Source organism: Peromyscus eremicus, chromosome 8a, assembly GCF_949786415.1.
Source record: "Peromyscus eremicus chromosome 8a, PerEre_H2_v1, whole genome shotgun sequence".
NCBI lineage: Eukaryota > Metazoa > Chordata > Mammalia > Rodentia > Cricetidae > Peromyscus > Peromyscus eremicus.
In genome coordinates, this window is record NC_081423.1 from 14,579,088 (window position 1) to 14,599,471 (window position 20,384).

Below are 20,384 nucleotides of genomic sequence, written 5' to 3' on the forward strand. Positions count from 1 at the left end.
AATAATGTGACTTCATGTTTGATGCACAGCTACCACTAACCTTGGTTTGATGTTACTGCTTGCCCTTGAGAAAACACCTGTTATTTATAAACATCCTTTCTATGTGAGTCTTCTTTTTTTTTTTTTAAGATTTATTTATTTATTATGTATACAGAAGAGGGCACCAGATCTCATTACAGATGGTCGTGAGCCACCATGTGGGTGCTGGGAATTGAACTCAGGACCTCTGGAAGAGCAGTCGGTGCTCTTAACCTCTGAGCCATCTCTCAAGCCCCAGCCTGAGACTTCTTTTATAAGACCGTTTTATTTTGAAGCCTATGACATCAGGCAGATTATCAAGGTCTGCAGGTGTACCTGTATGCTTCGCCCTTTTAGAGTTCTTTCTGTGATAAGCATTCTCAAAGTCACACTGGAATGAGTGAAGGGATAAGATGGTATAGGTTTGATTCTTGGCCCAACATAACTCTTCTTCCTTATTCCTCCGTATTTTAGGCATCTCTCTGTAGTGGCAAGAATTAATGTAAACACCATAGTAACTCTTCTCACTAATACACTAAATACTGTCACATCTAAAATCTGTTGGAATCTCATAGCAACAGTAATGGGTGTGGATTCTTTAAACCTGAAAGTATCGACACACCAGAAGTAAACTTCGGGAGAAATGTGCAGAAACTCGGACTTGAAATAACTTGTTCAAAGTTGCACAGCCCTAGTGGTGCCTGATGCCATGGTGATGTATCTGTGTCTCCACATGGTTTGTGTCATTAGAAACTTGGTTCCAGGGTGGTGATGATGAAAGAAGGGCCTTAGAACATCTGACCCATGAAGCAGTTTGGGAGAAGTCTGGTCTTCCCTCTCTGCTTTCTGCTTGAGCTGTGATTCCTCCTCTGGGTGTGCCTGCTAAGTGGCACCATCCACCATTAGGCTTTCTTCAGAGGCTGGACCAATAGAACCCAGTCTAGGGCTAAAAACCTCCAAAACAAAAAGTTAAATAAGCCCCTTTTCTTTATAAGTAGCTTTCCTTAGGTATTTTATTAAAATGATGGATATAAATCAGTGGTTCTCAACCTGTGGCTCTCAACCCTTCTTGGGGGTCAAACAACCCTTTCACAGGGTCACCTATAAGACCATCAGAAAACACAGAGATTTACATTACAATTCATAGCAAGAGCAAAATTACAGTTATAAAGTAACAACGAAAATAGTTTTATGGTTGAAGGACTGTATTAAAGGGTTGCAGTATTAGGAAAGTTGAGGACCACTGGTCTAGATAATAGGTAGAATTGCTTGTTCCTAGATCTCATCCAGTTTTGACCACACAAAAGCTTCCCAGGCCCTTAACCTACCATTCCTTCCCAGCATTTCTTCTTACCCATCCACCCTTGTCCAAGAGAGACAGATGAGATTTCTCCTGCTGTTATTTCTCTGGGTGGCAGTGTGAAAAGGAATGAGAAGCCTTGGAGTTTCTTGAAGGAAAGCAGAGTTGTGGGAATGTGAGGGTTGACCCAGTGGTGACATACTTGTTTTTCAAAGATTACTGATTTTCAGACACTTGCAAGTTTTTCTGTGATTCCCAAAGTATATCACTTCGTAATCATTTGCTTGGTAACTCTGAGGCAGTTCAACCAGCAGCAGCCATTGATGGAGCCAAGTTCATATAGTACGTAAGGAAGACTTGTTTGTCTGCAGTCTGCCCACCTTTCATGAGTTAATCTCATCCCAGGTGCTCATGCAACCCATAAGAACTCTTGCCATGAATTCTGTATGCCTTGTCATGCTTGGGGGATATACTGAGTGGTCTTGGGCTCCTGAAATTCCATCTTCATGTAATGCCTTTCTTTGAAAATGCTCTATTTAATGAGGACTTGCATACCATGTGTCCTTGGAGTCATTTTCCCCTTTGAGAATCACACCACTCTACAGAGGAGAATTCCTAGGGTAATTGAACTGGCTTCTAGGATCAGTTGGCCAAGCTACTCATGTGGCCCAAGACTCACAATCTTAGAGTCTCTCCCATCCCATCATCCCTCAGTGTCCTACATCACCTGGACATGGGTACCAAAGACAAGAAAAACACCTCAGTATATACTTCCTGATGCTCCTGTGAATCAGGAATGTGAAATAATACACCACCATGAAAGATAGCAATAGAAAGTGCCAGGCTTGAAGAGAAGTGGCTTGGCCTCAAGGCAGATCACCATAAGGAATACCCAGAGCAAGAGCTCTGTTAATGCCCATACTTAATGTGGCCTCTCAGTTCAGATGGACACAGCAGTTCCACTCAGCAGCAATTAGAGATAAGTGCATTCAGGATGATTTCTCCAAGATTAGAAGGAACAGCTTGATGGGTGGACAATAAGAGATTAATAAATACATGAGCTCCTCAAGGCCTGTTATGGTTGACTATGAAATGGCCTCCACAGGGCCATGTGCTCACTACTTATTCCCAAATGGCAGCACTATTTTAGGGGTTCTTGGAAATTTAGCAGGTAAGACCTAACTGCAGGAAATAGGTCACAAGCAGCTGGTCCTTGGGTGTATCTTATGCCCGGCTGATCCCTGTCTCTCTGTTTCCTGACCACTGTAAGCTAGGAACCTCCTGAACCACATGGTCTGCCTAGGCCCTGAGACCAAGACACCATCACCTGAGCCCTCTGGAACCATGAGCCAAAATAAACCATTGCTCCTTTTAAGTTGTGTGTGTCAAAGCAGTTTAATCACAGTGATAGGAAGCTAACTAACAGAACGTCTTCAGCTCTGACCAGAAGTGTTCAACACATAAGAGCCTAGTAATTCTTTGAGCAGTGATTAAGTATGGGAAATAAAATGGAAGGGAAAAAGAAGAAAAATTCTGTAAAACAGTGCCTGGTATACAGCGGGTATGCAGTGTGTGCAGCATTTTTTCATCGAGTCTTAAGAAGATAGTAATTAAATGGTGATAACGTATGTGCTGGTGGTAGCCTTGTAGAGATAAGGAGCCATCATCCATCCCTACAGAGGCCCAGGCTGTTTTGGAAACTAGAAGTTCCATTCCAGGTGCATAATGTGCTCTTATCCCACAGAGGAAGAAAGGCTTCCACTCCCCCCCCCCCCATTGCTCTCCTCAGCTCCCCTGCATTAGAGAGAGGCAGGAGACAAATTGACAGAAATCTGGAGGGAAGTAACTCAAGTGATTTAGGAGAATGGAAGGGCTGGCTTATGGGGCCAGATTAAAGAAGCTAAATATGTATAGCTTGCCTAAGTGACAACTAAATGGGGCATTTGATAAGTCTATAAATACTTGGAAGATGTAAATGCCAGGAGGAAAGGGAATTACTTAGCATGGCACAATGGAGTATTGGCATAATGGGATAATATTAAGAAAGGGAGGATGAAGGTTGAACATCAATAAAAAGCTTCCTGACAAGAAGAACCATTCCTGACAGGGGACACTATTAGGTTATGTGCTGTGGGCCAAGGGAAATAATGTCAGTGCCCTTCCTCAGAGCACTGGCACCAGAGCCAGCAAGGCAGGAGATGATGAGCAGTATCCTAACTGGGGCACAGAAGCCAAGCAAGTGACCTCTGGCTGGGGCCTCCCTGTCTCAGAACAGGAAGAAAGCAGCAGCAGCTGCAGCTGCAGTGGTTATGCCAGACTTCATACTACATCACTGCCAGAGAGATGACACTCATTTTCCTGCAAGATGGAAATCTGCTTTCTCTTGCAGACACCACTAGGTCCTTCACCAGGTGCAACCCCTGCCTGGGTTAGCAGCCTCTCCTAACTCCCTGCACAGTCCACAGAGTGCGTTATTTCCCAGCACACCTTTGCTCTCCTCCCTCCTCCCTTCTCCATTGACAGCCTGTCAGAATGCTTGTTCTCTAGAGCAGATCAAATGGCCCCTTCTCTGAAGCCTCCCTCCCTGCCCCCACCCCCGTCCCCATCCCCACCCCCACCCCAGCAGAGTTGGGAATCCTCCTCTGGCCTCTCAAAGCCCTGGGTGGGCTTGTTTGCAGCACTTAATGTACTGTACTGTGAATCTCCTCCCTACTGGGCTGCAAGTCTATGAGAACTGGCACTGGCTTGTTCACCTCCATCCCCAGGATCTGTTTCAGAGCCTGGTCAAGCTATGGTGTCAGCAAATGTTGGAGTAGATCATGAAGGAAGTTCTGTTACCCACTCTTGGTCTCTCATGCCTTGGGCTCATGTATTTATTGAGGGAAAAAGCTCCCAACTCTCAGCATCTTTGAGCAGTCTCCAGGGGGTCTCTGGGCTAGTACAGTCAATGCCATTTAGACAACTATAGATAAAAGCCCTCCTTGTTCATGTCTTGTTTTGGAAGCCATGTTGTTGAGACTTCATGGATGTAGCCTCCTTGACATTTCTAGGAAGTGCAGGATGACACCAGTACACGTGCTAACATGGAAAGCCAAAATCTCACAGGGACCCAACCCTAGACAAAGAACAAGGGATGCTGAGAGCAGAAGAAATGATCTCCTCAGGGAAGAGCCCCCAGTGGGTTTTCTAGTACCACGTGGTCAGCCCTGAAAGCATATACATACAAGTAACATTATATGGACTGAGCAGGTTGTGTTTATATATTTAGGCAGGGGTGTGTGTACAAAGAAAAAGCATCCATGAATTTGAGACAGAGCAACAAGGAGACTACATGGGAGAGGTTGGAGGAAGGAAAGGGAAGGGGAGAAATTATATAATTTATTTTAATTTCAAAATATAATTGGGGGGACCTCAAGTCTGAAAAAGCAGAATGCCCCACTATGGTTTCAATGTAAATACTAGGCTAACACTTAATGGAAAGTGCCTTAAACACATTTTCCCCATATGAAAACATTTTTAAAATAAGTGACATAATTCTTCACTGGTGAGTGAAAATCCTTGGGGCCATCTAACCCAATGTCTTCAGGAAATGGGGAGAATGTACCATCAGATGAGATGCGGTAAAATTTTGAGTCTCCTCCTATAGGATGGTGACTACAAGGGAGGCCCTCATGCCATCATGCATATGTTGTTCTGTTGTGAAGTATGGTACTCATTGGGTAATGCTGTGGTGACTGATCAGCAAAGTAGCATGCTTTTCCTCGCTCCCTTTGATTCTGAGTGACCCGAGTCAGCACTATGTCCTCATGGCCCTGTACGCTTGTGCCGATTGGCAGGCTATTTCATGGCTGCTTGTTCCCAACTAGTGATTTGTGTGGCTGAACATTTCAGTCATTGTCTGGCAACCCCTTCTCTCTATTGAGAGGCTTGAATCTGGACATGTGTTCTTAGTTCTGAGTCTATCTGTGGTTTGGGGTTCCAGTTTTCTTTCTTAGGAGGATCCTGGCCGCCCTGGCTTCTGTTGCAGTCTTCCCCATCTTCACTGTTTCTCCAGGGAGTTCTCCAGAAGCTAAGCTGGCTGCCTGGCGTCTGCACCTGCCCCAGTCCCTCTCCCCAGCCTTGTCACTGCTGCTCTGAATGGCAGGCCCCATCTGACAGCCACTGTGTACTGGCCCAAACTCATATCTGTACTTAGCATGGCACAAAAGGTCGCAAATCGCTTGGGCCTGGGCCAGGGTCTCCTCCTCACCCTCAGCTCTGTTCCATGCCACCCTGAGCCTTCTATACAAGGGCTAGTCGTTCTTCAAACATGCCAAGCACTTGCTGTGTCCTGGGGGCTTTCTCATGTCATTTCCTCTCCTGAATGTGTCTGTGCTTCTAGGGGAGGCTGCTTGCAGGGTTAGGACTCAGCTGCCACCTGCCCTAGGCAGATAGGCTGGCCTTGGGAGCCAGGTGTGGCATATGGTCCTTCACTAGTCTCTCAAGCTGCCATTAGAGATTCTCAAAGGTGCTTCCGTGTTAGTCACCCAAGTACTTCTATGAACTAGAAGTAAGTGTCACTTGAAGGAAAACTAAGGGAAATGACACAGGTCTTCCCAATATTCCCACCCACAGGACATTTAGACACTGGTTTTGACAGGTGATGCTCAATTTAACATCAAATTGAAACAATTCTATCTGATGTTGGCAAGGGGTGTGTGTGTGTGTGAGAGAGAGAGAGAGAGAGAGAGAGAGAGAGAGAGAGAGAGAGAGAGAGAGAGAGAGAGAGAGAGAGAGAGAGAGAGAGAGAGAGAGAGAGAGAGAGAGAGAGAGAGAGAGAGAGAGAGAGAGAGAGAGAGAGAGAGAGAGAGAAGAGAGGAGAGAGGAGAGAGAGAGAGAGAGAGACCCAAATAGTGCTGAGTGGCAAGCCTGCAGCCTCCAGTACCCTGGGTTTTCTGGTTTAATGTAGCAAGCTGCTTTATGAGATCTGCAGCCACTTGAAATATGATTTACTACATGTAAAAAGTTTCAGATGGATAATGAAGATTCAGGATTGAGACTCACAGTGTAGTGTAGTCAATTTTCCTGCTGTTGCTCTCCAGTACATCTCTGCCATTGAAATGAATAATTTATTATAATTTATTTCAACCCTGCAAAATAAAACTGTTTTCCTTGTGATGTGTGCTATAGCATTCAGAATAGACACATTGCATGCAGTACTCTCAATTAATTAATCCTGAAGTTTCATTCTTACTTGACCTTCTCATAAGCTAGGAGACTGGCAGGTAATTCTTTCCCCAATAAGCCATGATTAAAATGAATGTTTTGAGAAGTAGGGACAAAGTTGGTAATGGAGAAAATTGAAAGAACAGCGAAGCTGGGTTGTGTTTTTCCTTAGATTTTACATTCAATGCAAGAGTTTTTAAATATTCTAGACAATTCATCACTTAGAGCAAAAGCATCCCTTAGCTTTCTGTGAGAGGCCTGAGGAGGGCACTGTCTGTTTCTGTGTGAGCAAGTGCTGCTCATTTATGACCGAAGCTAGCTGACCTCACTGGGCCTGAGGTGACTTTAAAGCACTTTCCCCCAATTTCAGATCCAAGCTAACGCTGTGTGAAGGCCAAGTAGACAGGACTCCCGGATAGCCTCTGGGGAGCCGGGCCACCCATAATTGATTGAAGGCTTGTTCTTCAGAAGAGGAGGCTCACCTCATCTCGTATTTCATCCAATTGTTTTTCATTTTAAATGCTAAATACTTCAATTATGAGACTGCAAAAATAATATCAGCATGTAGAGATTGCTTGATATGTACAGATATTTTAAATTTAATGTAACTTAGGTGATGGGCCTCAGTTAATCTGGAGGGGCAGAAAAATATAATGAAATATGTGCGTATTTATCCACTCTGTTCGTTTTTCATAACATCTACTAATATCACAAAGGAAGATGGCAGATGAAGGAACAATTGATTCTCCTTCCCTAAAGACGTCTAGTATCTAATTTGAGCAGGATCACATTTCAATATCTGCTGTGCATGTGGCCTCGGAACAGCACTCAGTAATGACAGAAATTCCCTTCCTCCAGTGCACTGAAAACCTGGAAGCATATCCACCTTCAGCTGTGTTCTGTCTCCCTGACCCTGAACCTCTGACTGGGACAGGTGCTCTGGAGAACTGCTGTGGAGACAGGGAGATGTCGCTACTTTCTCAAATCCTATGCGTTATTCAGGCGGGTGTTTGGGGTGGGGTGCTTCGCTTTGTTTCGTCTTGTTTATTATTTGTGTTACTGGTAAGGTCCGTCTTCCTCTCCTCTCTCACTGGCCTTCTGAAAGGCTGGTGCATTCCCCAGGCGCAGGGTAGCTCTTAAGAGTTGGCTGCATTTATTATTAGTTGTTCCTCAGAACACCGCCAGTGCATTACCATAGTCAGGACAGTGTAGCTCGGCTGGGGTGTGGATTAACACACAAAGCAGCCTGTCCGCCACTGGACCCTTGCTTGTCTTTTTCAGTCTCCCTTCAGCCATCGAGGGCTAGGGCACAGGGCTGCTCTCTGCTCTCTCACTCCGTGCCCTGGCCTCGTTAGCCCTCCTTTGTGTTAACCAGAGGATAAAGCCTGTTTTCCACTTGCCTCACTAGCAAGGGGCCAGGGGCAGGGAGGAAAGAGCTGGAGTTCCCTAAGTAGACTGAAAATCTGGTCCCTGCAGGACCAGCACATATCCTCTCAGGACTGGTTTTTCTGTGGAATTCAAATGGGGACAAAATGGGAATCTTAGTTATGTTTTGTTTTGTTTTGTCTATTTCTTACAGCTTTACAGAATATGTGTTAGTTACAGTATTCAGCATGCTCAAGTGCCAGCCATGGAAACACTTACTTTATAGGAAATACTGTAACCCAGAGAAAATTAGCCTAATGTACTGATTTCTATGGTGTTAATTTAAATTAAGATACTCTCAGTGGGAGGAGAATCATTATTTTCCATGAAATGTTCAGTATCAATTTCCAGAGATATTCCTAAGTTTGCTATTTGTTCACTTTCACAGTTTGTGAATATATTAACTAAATTTGTAAACATTTTGGGTGGGAAGCAGAAAGATTTGCTAAAAATGTTTCAGAAGCCATGCCCTGGATTTTAATCACAGGACTTCAACATCTACATGACTCAGCAACCAGAAGCCACTAGAGCAGACAAGGGTGACATGTCCAGGAGGCCACTGAGGGTGAAAGAGTGAGTCTTTCCTGTCAGTCTTCTAGAAGTCTGCAGGAAGAGCCAGTCACTGCCAGGTGCTCTGAGCCTCAGAACAGCCTGAGGGGTGGTGGCCACAGGCTGGCACTGTGAATTCAGGCAGACCTTTGCACATGACCTGAATTAGCCTTTACATCCTAGCAGCACCTTGACCAAGTGAATTCCCTGGGACCTCAGGCCCTTATTGTATACAAGTGCAAGATAGATAATGCTCTCCCCAGAGTTAGTTGAGAATAGAGACATGCAAGTGCCTGGCAGTGTGCTGAGCGCCCAGCAGACTCCATAAATGATGGCGAGAAAGCTCACCAGTCACTGCGTACTGTGGGGTAAAAATGGTGATGCCTCAGACTTTTTGGCCTCTGTGACCTGAAACCCCAGCCACAGCCCTTCCTGGGATCTCCCGGCTTAGGGTTCAGTATGTTTTCAAAAACAAGATCCTTGGAAGTGAACTGTCTGTTATAGTTTAGATGTTTAACCATTTCATGTGTTAGCCATAAATTAAGGCCACAAGTTCAGTTTTCTGTGTAGTGCTCTTCACTTTAATTGACACTCACTGTCTTAGCAGGAAAGTGCCCAGCGTAAGCTAGCACTTGGCTTGTTTTACCTCAGCAAACAGTAGAGCAGGAGCAGCCAGCAGGAGAGTGTCTCTTCAGTGACTGCTTCGTGGCCCAGAGGGATTGGGGGGAATCTACTCTGCTCTGTACTTGTGACTCAGGCCCTTGTCAGGGTATAGACAGAGATCACACATCCTCACTTCTCCTTCTGGGCCATACATTTGTAATTTTGTGCTTAAATGTGTTTACATGATTGCAACAGAGCACTCTGTTCAAATCCATGCTAATACTGCAGAGAAGCAAATGGGGTACTTTCTGGCCTTCCTCCTGCTCAGGGTTATTTTTACAACTACAACCCTACATGAAGTTAGATAACTTTGAGGAGACCATAGTAATCTCCTTCACCTCTCTAAGCAAGATGTGAGTTGGTATTCTTCCTTGAGCCATTCAATTCCGTTGGCTTACACCAGAGGGAAGCTACAGTTTCAGTATGGGAGCATTATGTTTAAGGCATAGTATGTGGCAAACACAATCCAGATGTTTGGTTGTACATAGGAAATCATTTCTCACAGCATCCCTTTCACATCACCTGTCACAGTCCCTACTTTATATCTGAGGACATAAAGGCAAATGCCATGGGTTAAACAGCAGGGCCAGACTTGGGCTCAGTTCTGAGTCTAATGCCTGTGCTACCACATCATTGAACGAAATTCCAACCAAAATCTGTAAGGAGGAACCAAGTGAGGAATGAGGAATCAAATGAAGTCATGTAGAGTATGATTTTCCTAAGTAGACAGCTCCCCTTCCAAGGTAATCAATCCCATCCCTGCTTTGGCAAAACGGCTGCTTGGATAACATCAGTGGGTTACGTGTATGGTTTGGAGTATAGGCCCTGGCAAAGGCAGCCAAAGTGCATTTAAAACGGCCTTCCACCCATCCCTGCAGCAATATGGGGAGTGAGTAGACCTTGGAGAACTAGATACCAGCTACTGTACCAAGTGTTCATGGCACCTAGTGACAGGATGTGGGCTGGTGGGTGCAGAGCCAAGACTGTTCCTTTCAGTGTTGACTCATGGTGTCCTTGACTTGAGAGACCACCCATCCAAACCTCACACTGCCTGCAAGGGAAAGGGACTGTACTTCAGCATCGCACCCAGTATTCCCCCATTGGTGGGGAAGAGAACTCAGATGCCAGAGAAATTCGCCCCATTGGTTGGACTGTTTTACCACACTACTCTAAGACTATTAGAAAAAATAATTCTGGAAATTGGCTGCCACGTCAATGCCATTTAAGAAGATTACTAGGTACTTTATGTATTTCCAGAAAAGTAAAAAAGAAAAAAAAAATCCATTTTTGCCAACTTTATTTTTAGAAAAGTATTTTATTCAAACATCTCCTTACTTATTACAGACATAAATACATGCATTCAGACAAATGAATACACGAGAGGACCGTATAAAGTAATTGGCACATCACTCCAGGATGCTTTGTCAGTTACTGGAAGAATTTGGTGCCTCTAACTTTAATCTTCTCCATTAAAATATCCATTCTGCTTCAGATTGTGAAGCCCATAATATTTTAGACTGTCTCCGTGGATCTGTTAGTTTTGCTTGTCAATTTAATTTGTGCTCTATGACTTTGGGTGGCTTGCTAGATTGTTCATGGGAACTTGTGATCTACAAAGGATGCCCAGCATGGAGTTCTAGCCTGGAGTTCAGCATGCCAGGCATGGAGTTCTAGCCCCTCCGGAGAGCCTGGACGTGCAGTGTTTGTGTTTCTATATAGATTGGCAGATTTCGTTTGTAACCAGCCTGATCACTGTGATGGTGGAGGGGCTGGCGGCTGGCAGAGCTGCAGAGCTGCACATTACTGTTGGGATGCTGTGCCTGCAGTGTCTATAGCATGTGTGCTTTGCAACAGTTCAAACACCACCGCATTTAATTCTCAGAGCTTCCTTGGGCTGGATTATTTCCCTCTTCAGAGCTAATGAAAACAGACACAGCAAGAGCAGTTCAGTTACTTGCTGGAGATTATAGGATAAATTAGATCACCAAAAACTTTTGCCAGGAGCAGGGAGATGGCCCAGTAGGTAAGCACTTGTGCAGACACGGGGGCCAGAGCTCAGACCCCAGCACCTGCATGAATGCGTAAGTGCTGAGTGTGGTGGCCCGCCCGCCTCTAACTCCAGGACTTGGGAGGCAGGCACGCTGACCAGCCAGACTGGCAGTACCTTCAAGCTGTGGGTTCAGTAATAATTAACTTACTGCTTCAACAAATGATACGGAGAGTTTGAGGAAGATACCCAACTTCACCCTCACATAGTACACATATAAATACGCACGCACACCATTACACATATATTCTTATGCAAAAAAGAGAGGTTGCCAAACAATAACACCAAATGCATTCAAAGTAAACCAAGTCATCAAAGCCTAGTTGGGGTGGTGTTTGTGGGGTCTTGCCAGGTAATTGCCCTTTCATCTGTCCTCCCTGGGCAGGAGAGCTTGAGCTATGGGAGCAGACAGGCTGCTACAGTGGAAGAACTGAGCCCACTGCCTGGCATTTGCCTGGACTGCTGTAGTGGCCTTACCCCTGGCCTGTTGTGTCTCCTGACCAGGGCACACTCCACATGTCTCCCCTTGGTCATAAGCCCGTTGCTAGCCATCGGGCCTTCAGGATGAAGTCCAGATTCCTCAGCATGGTTTTCCATTCTAGCCACGGGGTCCCTTACTATTGCCGAGCCCACCGTGTTCATTCCCACCTTCCTTTTACCCCTTCGTCTGCTTATGAGGAACTCCTTAGATGTTACCTGCCCCGTGGCACCTCCCTGACTGCCCTTGAACAACTTAGAGGCATTCTTTCCCCCTCCACAGGCTGCTGCTCTTTTCCTAGATCTTTTTCCCACTGTTTCTCTCAGTGACTTCCCTAGAAGCTTTGAGGCCCTAGATAAGAAGAGACTGGTAGGTGCCTATGTCCCGTTATCTCTTCCATGGGCCTTACAAACTCGGAAGCAAAGAGCCTGGATAAGTATGTACATGTAGCATTGAGTGAGTCATGAAGAATGGTTTGAAAAACAGCATGTTTCCTGAGCTAGCAGGAAACATGCCATTCTGGGGTCACATGGAAAGTGTTTTATTCCACTCAGTGATGAGCTACAGAGAGGTATCCCTTCATAGCATGAACTGTTCAATGAGGTAAGGAGCAGACAGGAAGGTGAGCTGGGCATTTGCGTGGTGCCTAGTGCAGAGCAAAGCATATAAGGCTTGAAAAGTAGAGACTGAACCCCCTCGCTCTGGCCTCTGACTTCTGCTCACTAAGAAGGTTCTCACCAAGCTTTTGGTGGTAGACTCTTCCTCGGGGGAAGAGGGGATTTGCCCAGAGTTTGCATCGCCTCCCAGGCTTCCAGCATGAGAGCCACTGTCATCAGGAGGTGGAAGGGTGGAAGGAGCACATAGGAGGAGTCTGGATTCAAGCAAGCTCTAAGCCAAGGGTCCCAATTTTCATGTGACTCTGTCTTCTAGATGATGTCTGTCCTTATGAACACCATTGTCTTTGAAGACTGTCGGAACCAGTGGTCAGTATCCAGGCCTCTCCTGGGGCTCATCCTGCTCAATGAGAAGGTGAGTGTGCTTTCAGGAAGGGCCGCAGGAGGAGGGAGAGGCTCTTAGACACTGAAGGCCACGGGATGGGTCTTGACAACCTGGAAGGCCTTTCCCCAAAGGCTTCAGGTCTTCTTGAGTTAGCAGAGGCCACAGAGGCCTACACTGCACTGGCTGTGTGGATTGCTTGGCAGTATTTCAAAGTCACTTCACTTCCCTTGCCGTTCCAGGGGAATTCTGAGCAACAGTCCTTTTGCCTTCTCCTCCAGCCTCCCTTTATATCTGGGGACCCCAGACACGATCCACAGGAGATGACAGCAGCAGCCCTTGAGGGATTGTGCATAGGGCCAGTATCCTTCATCCGGGGAGCATGCACCTCGGTCTCCTCGGTGTTCTGGCCACCCGACCGCCTCCCAAGCACCCTGGCTTCCTTTGGAACTCGCCCTGGCCTCTCAGCAGTCAGTAGGAACAGTGCATTACTGCTTGGAAGAATGAATTGTCTATACAATAAGATAGTACTGGGAAAAAGACAGTGAGATTAGAGGCAGCCGCATACATTAAAATTCAAACTAAAATCCCAGCCTTGGAAGGAAACTAATAGAAGAAGAAAATATATCAAAAAGGGAAGAGCTGTCTCATCATTCACCTGTGCTGAAGTATCCAATTTTAGCCACATTCAATAGCACTGCCATTCATCTTCCCTCGGTGTTATTGGGATTTAAACCCAAGCTCTATGAAAGAGAGCAGTGCTTTTAAAATGATTGAGAGGGAATAAGGGCAAATTCGGTGTTTAGAAAAAGCTTATGACATCACAATATTATACTTTACTGATGGAGGCAATATTTCATGGTTTAGGGTGAAAAACTAATAATTTTCTATTTGGTATGAGTCACTGCATCATTATAAAAGGGAAAAATAAGTCGTTTTGTGCATTCCCAGTCTTGTTCAGGAAGACATTGTGGTTTAAGTATAATGCCTCTGATATATAGTATTTAAGTATTAGTCTGACTACATATTAATTATGTGTGTTTTTTGATGTGAGCTGTTTTAATGTATGATGGAAATTAAATATCATACAGCTTAGGCTTGAAGAGATAAACAAATGACTGGCAAGATGTTGTCTTTTGCCGAGAATCGGCTGTTTCCAGTGATTAGGAGCTCTGCTCAACATCAGAGCTTATTTTTGTATACAAGACCACAGACCCCAGCAGAAAAAGGTGGAGGGCTGAGCAGTTATTTGTGACCAGGTATGACAGATACTATTCGTAGTGCCAGAAAGTGCTCCCAGAACTAAGTAGGCCCTCTAGTGCCTGCCTCAGCAGAGCAGACCCATGTGACCCAGAAGGACAAAGTCGGAACACAGCCCGGAGCTCTTTGAGAAGTGATTCACTGAAGCCAGGAAAGATGATGAGGCCGAAGGGGAGACCCATGGCTGGGCCTTCAGTCATCCCAAGTGTTCCCTGGGCATTAAGTTAAGTCCTCCTCAGCCTGGGGCCCTTCTTCTTTCAGCCTTCCTGGGACAAGTAGAATTGAGACCCCAGAAGACCAGGTTCAGTCTCCCACAGAGGAAGCAAAGACTCCATCAGGCTAAGCAGGGCCAATACAGCAGTCACAGGCAAGAGACTCTAAGAGCAGGGGTGATACAAGGTACACCTAGAAATGCTTCTGCAGCTTAAGTTTTCTCTAAGGATAGAAAGCTCAGTGTGGACCTGGATGAAAACCCCTGAGCATCAGTGAGCGCAGGTAGAGCCCAGCTGGACTGGTCTCTTGCAAAGGTTTGGAGTTGGAACCTGAGCCCTGACACTGCTCTGTCTCCCAACAGTATTTCAGTGAACTGAGAGCAAGTCTGATAAACAGCCAGCCTCTCCCCAAGCAGGAAGTCCTTGACCAGTGCTTCAGGAACTTGATGGAAGGAGTGGAACAGAACCTGTCTGTCAAGAACAGAGACAGGTGAGCATTGCCCAGTGGGGCATCTCTAGGGGCATTCAGGCTTGCTGAAAATAATCGGACTGTAGTTAGCACAGCTCACAGATTGATGCACTTTTTCCGTTACACCTTGTGATCTTAGACCCAGGTCAGTTCCAGTCACTACATTTTGCTGGGTATTTGCTCATAGGTGCCAAGATTTTAAAAATACAGCCTTTGCCCTTAAGCAGTTTATAATCCAACAGGAAAGAAGTGAAAAATAATTAATTGGAAAGAGCAAATGAAGGGGAGCTCACATTGTCCATGGAGTTGAGGAAAGACTTCTGGCCTTTGAACAAGCACAAGCCTCGAGGGTGGACAGACCCCAGTTAAATGTTATCCCTGCATCTGTAAGCTGTGTGACAGAAAAGCAGCCACTTCTCTGCCACTCTCTTCCACAGTAAGAAGGAGCTGATGACGCATTGGCTGTCGTGCTTAGACAACAGACTGTCGTAAAGCATGGCTCTTCCTGTTAAGTGTTGGTTTCCTCCTCTGCCTGTCCTTTAAGAGTACCGATGGCGGCCGGGCAGTGGTGGCGCACGCCTTAAAATCCACTCGGGAGGCAGAGCCAGGCGGATCTCTGTGAGTTCGAGGCCAGCCTGGGCTACAGAGTGAGTTCCAGGAAAGGTGCAAAGCTACACAGAGAAACTCTTTCTCAAAAAAACAAAAAAAAAGAAAGAGTACCGATGGCATTGGCCGGTGAGATCTAACCAAACTCATCACTATGAATGAATCATTCATTCAGTTCATAAAACTGTAGGCATTTGGAACCCATGGTAAACAAATTGTTCCAAGTTCCTGGCTTCATGGAATTTACATCCTAGAGTCACTGGTAAGGAAGAAAATATGCTCAGGGAAAAACTACCCCCGCTGACCTTTCATCAAACACTATAGCATTTGTAGGACACACTGTCAGTGTGGCCAGATATGAGCTGTGGTAATAAAGCAAGGTCAGCTGGGGGTGCAGACACCTTCTCCCGGCCGTTCATCGAAGTCTCAAGTAATCCTCTCCCATCCAGAAAGGGACAAGCTCAGACACTGGAAAGGAGAGGCGGCTGTTGAAGTAGCATTCCTGAGCTGCTCTGTGAAGTGGTACAGCCATCCTCTCAGTCTTGTGAAGGAGAGGCCACATGGACGGGCTGTCCTCCTTATGCCAGCACTGTGTTGAGAGACTTTCAGGCATTGTCTCGTTGCCTTGATCAGATTCGCTCCTGCATTCCCTCAAGACAGTAGTTACTCACATTAGGTACCATGACAAGTGGTTATTCATTCAGGCTGCCTAACTGGTAGTGGTGAACCAAAATTTGGACCCAGGTGGTCTAACCCAGTGCCTCTTGTTAGGTTTTTTAACAGTGTTATATAGCCTAGGCTGGTCTCAAACTCAATATATAGAAAAGGATCATTTTTTTATTATTGCATTTATTTGGGGTTGAGGGTATCAGAGAACAGCTTGGCAGGAGTTGGGTCTCAGAGACCTAACTCAGGTCGTCAGGCTTGACAACACCTCTGTTCACCTGCTGGCCCTTCTCACCGGCTCCAAGGATAACTAAATTTCTGATCCGCCATTTCCTAAGTGCTGGGATTACAGGCGTGGGCCACTGTGCCCAGTGTGTGTAGTTCTGGGAGTCACACTGCCTAGTACACAAGTATTCCACCAACTGAGCGTGTGCACACACCCACCCACTGCACACTTGTACTCTTTTCTCCACAATAGTGCCAGCTCGCCTCAGACTGAAACTCGTGACCCTCTACCTCTGCTTTCTGACTGCTACCTTCACAGACATGAGCGACCACTTCCCACTGCCTCCTCCTCCTCATTTTCCATTCACTAAACTCTGTTTTAGTGAAGGCTCTAATACCCACCTTTGGGAAAATGAGGAATGATTAAAGTAGTCAGATGTAAGCTCAATCTAGTATTTGAGACATAGTGTAAAAATTGTTTTCATGTTTTAGATAGTAGAGCTTCAGATGTTCCCTCTCCCTAAACTGTTGAGAATGGATTTGGTGGGGACTCTTGTTTCAGGGGGGTGGGGATGGCGCTGGTAGCAGGAGAGTGGTGGCAAAGTGGGCGCCCAGCTCTGAGGAGCCTCCCTGCAGGAGGGTCCTGGGTCCTGAGCTCCACGGGGCCCTTCCTCCAGCTTTCACATGGCCTGCACCCTCACTGCTTCTCTTCCCACAGGTTCACACAGAACCTCTCCGTCTTCAGAAGAGATGTGGCAGAGGCCCTGCGCAGTGATGGCAGCACTGAACTATGCAGCTTGGACATGATGAGCTGACCCAGCTCCTGAGCACGTGCTGTGTTCCTTTGTCAAGAGACTCTGGAAGGCCTGGGGCCCAGACTGCGATGCTGGCCAGCCCAGAAGAGTGTATTTTTCAGAACAAGCAACAGAAGTCCTACATTTTTATAAGTCTGACCTAATTATAAAAATTTATAATAGTGCACATACAGTGTAAATTCAGTATTCAAAGCAGAACATGTTTTCAGTCTTATCTGGGTTCCCACAATGCCGAAAGGTCCAGAAACTATATTTAACCAAAGAACATAATAAACCAGGCTAGCACCTAGTTCATGGCTCTGAGATCAAGGTTGTTGATTTGAAGATTCAGCCCTCAGTGTGGGTCCTGAATTGAGACAAATGCCATTTGAACCTGTTGGATTAGTAGTTTTTACATCTGGAAAATGCCACATTAGGGACTCTGGGCTGTGGGCATTTAGAAGGAGCCTGGGAGTGCTATAAAGCATCCCCCAGGACTGCACATAGGCCTCTCTGCCTCAGCAACATCTGATAAAGTTGAGAGACAGTAACACAATTAAACGACTTACAAACAATGTTTGCTTTCCACTGGCATAAATCTGAAGTGGTTCAGTCTGGAAGAATTAAGCTGTGCGGTTGCTGTCTACAGAGAGATGTCCTTAGGATTCTGGAAGCCCCAGGAAGAAGTTCTGGGTGCAACAGTATCTAGCTAGTCCTTTTGAATCCATTTAATTGGAAGAGAAGCTGACGGTGGCATGTAGTGTTGGAAGCAGCCCTGCCTTCTTGGACCACCCAGAGCAGTTCAGGTTCTGGCTGTCGGGTTCCCAGAGGATGGAGTAGTCGCCCTCCATCCTCCACACTCTTAACCACTGTTGGATTGTGACTTCGTCCAAACACAGGAAATGAAGGCCTTCACAGTGTGTGACCGTCGTGACTAAGCTATTCATTTGAAACTGCCACTGTGAAGCGGGCCCCTATCTCACTGCTGTCCTCGTGGTCAGGCTTACAGTAAACACTGTGCCCATTATTTCTGATAAGACATGAAAGCTTGGCCTCCCTGTTGCAGGGAAGAAATCCACAGGCTCTTGTTGTAATCTCGTTTCTCAGACTAGTGTTTCTTCAAACGTTTCCTGATAGTTGAGTTTTGCAACAGGCTTGTCATATAAAATTGAGCCACCTAAGTTTATCTCCAAGTGATTGTCTTCCATGTGCAAAAGGGAGTCGGGGGAAATTATGGTCTGGATGAGGCTGCTTGTGGTGTTTAATGGCAGATGAGCCTGAACCTTACTCCACCCCACTCCGTTAGGAAATATGACTTCCTAGAGAAGACAAATCCTATACTTTGAAACATCAGCTTTCAAAGGAGCTTGACAAGAATTTCACTTTGTTTTTTGTTTGGTTTTTAATTTGCTTAGTTTTGGTTTTTTTGAGACAGAGCCTTGCTGTGTAGCCCAGGCTAGCCTGGAGCACACTGACTCTCCTGCTACAGCCTCCTCGGTGGAGTTGACCAGCATGGGCCACAACGCCTGGCGTCTTGGATTTGGGGTGTTTGGGCCAGGGTGGTTATAACTGCCCTTATTCTACAAAAACTACAAATGCTTATCCCATTCCAGTGCTGTTTCTTCACAAATGCCCAGGCTCTAGAAACACTATACTGTTTGCATTAAAATGTTCACAAGAAGAGGATGGTGCGTTTCCCGTTTCTTTGCCACAGAGCCAGGTATCACCTGGGAGTTCCAGCAGGTGGAGAGCCGCTTTCATGCTTGGCCTTAGAAAGCTGCTTTTTGAGACGCAGGGTCCGCCTCTGCCCTTGTGCCTCAGTGGACTTGAATGCTTGACTCACAGAGCACTCTGTGAGCAGCCCACTTAGAGAAGAGTCAGCAAGCATGGACTGCCTACCCTTACCCACACTACCTCCCTTCCCACTGTGCACATTAGGAAGGAAGGCCCAGAGATGCCTACAGCTACATCTACCCATCTACATCCAGAGTGAGACCCTGCACCGTGTAGTAATTTGAACAGCCCAGAAGAGCCCTCTTGGCTCCCTGGAGTCCCTTCCACTGGCATGACAGCCTACACATACCTTGGGATTGTGGTCATGGGAACCCCTTCCAAAATGCAAAGCTGGGCTGGCTTATAGCAGCTAACTGAGAAGACCAAATTGTCCAAGTGCCAGTGAAGCTAAACATCACACTGGAGCAGGCTGGTAAGGGAAACTGAAAAGACTAAATGACCTGTCACACTGCCCAGATGTAGCCAGGCTGGTACTTAGGAAGAAGCAGCACTTGAGAGCCACAAGCATTTATGGAGCCCATGGAGACAGAAGTAGGACTTGGGGTGTGGCTCTGAGGGAGCAGGTACAGGGGCCTGGGTTTCATCCTAGCACCACAGTTAGCAGGAGCAGAGCAAGAGTAGGAAGGAGCCATTTCGAGAGAATTAGAACCACTGTACTATATTGAATCCACCTGCTGGACCTAGCTTCCCATTAAGAATGTTTAGTATTTTCCCTGTTTGAGAGATGAGAAAACAGACTGAGAGATAAGAGAAGGCCACATAGCCGGGCCGGTGGTGGTGCACACCTTTAATCCCAGCACTTGGGAGGCAGAGGCAGGTGGATCTCTGAGTTCCAGGACAGCCAGGGATACACAGAGAAACCCTGTCTCAAACCCTCCCCCCCCCCAAAAAAAAAAGGCCACATAGCTAGACCCCCCCACTTAGTCCAAGAGTTCTGGTAAGAGGTGAAGGGAGTGGGCTTCACAGTCCACACAAGGCACGTCCTAACCAGCCCTCCACAGCTGCATGTTGTTGGTCAAGGACCTCTTCCCTGAAGCAATTGCCCTTCAAGTCTCATGGCCTCAAGCAGAGCCCATTGCCTGCGGCCATTTTTTTTTCCTCCACCTGGCATCCTGAGCCAGGAATCAAAGTTCGATTTCCTAATTGTACCTGTATTTTTTTTTCTACTTAATCCCAAATTGGGTCCTCTGTGGCTGGTACTAGAGAGGCTATCAAGGGACCCTTTGGGCTCCCCGACCAGTGGGACTAGATACCTCCGGGAGGAAAGCCAGTCTAATGAGACACTTGGAGCTGTGTCGGTGAGCTCGGCCATTAATTCATCCTCCTGCTGTACTTCATAAAATCGTTCTTGAGACCTTTTAATGTTTTATTGAGGTACAAGTTTACGAGGAAGCGAACCTTTCCAACTACAGCAAGAGTAACCTGCCTCCTTGGCATATTAAAAAATAATGTTAGTGTCGGGTTTTACGTCCCACAGTTTGGATTGCTGATAAGAGCGCTTCCCTTGACAAGATTCTTTTTGAGGTTTACAGAAAGCGTAATAAAATATGTAAGTTACATCTCCACAAACAAAAGCTATAACATAAGTTATTTATAAGCGTGAGATACAAACAGTATCACGATAAATAAGCCATAAAGGGTACCTGCACCATCCATCTTAATGTAATTTGCCCAACA

At 46.2% G+C, this 20,384-nt stretch overlaps 1 protein-coding gene across 2 annotated transcripts in view; it reads left to right on the plus strand.

Annotated features, from left to right (window-relative positions):
* The window catches only part of Ranbp17 (RAN binding protein 17), a 321,777-nt gene extending 303,181 nt beyond the window's left edge, over positions 1–18,596 (plus strand). For both annotated transcript variants that reach the window (XM_059270225.1, XM_059270226.1), the window contains 3 exons: positions 12,616–12,714; positions 14,516–14,643; positions 16,838–18,596. In XM_059270225.1, the coding sequence (XP_059126208.1) occupies positions 12,616–12,714; positions 14,516–14,643; positions 16,838–16,934 (324 nt within the window). In that variant the 3' untranslated portion in view covers positions 16,935–18,596. The remainder of the gene's footprint in view (positions 1–12,615; positions 12,715–14,515; positions 14,644–16,837) is intronic.
* The last annotated feature ends 1,788 nt before the right edge of the window (positions 18,597–20,384 follow it).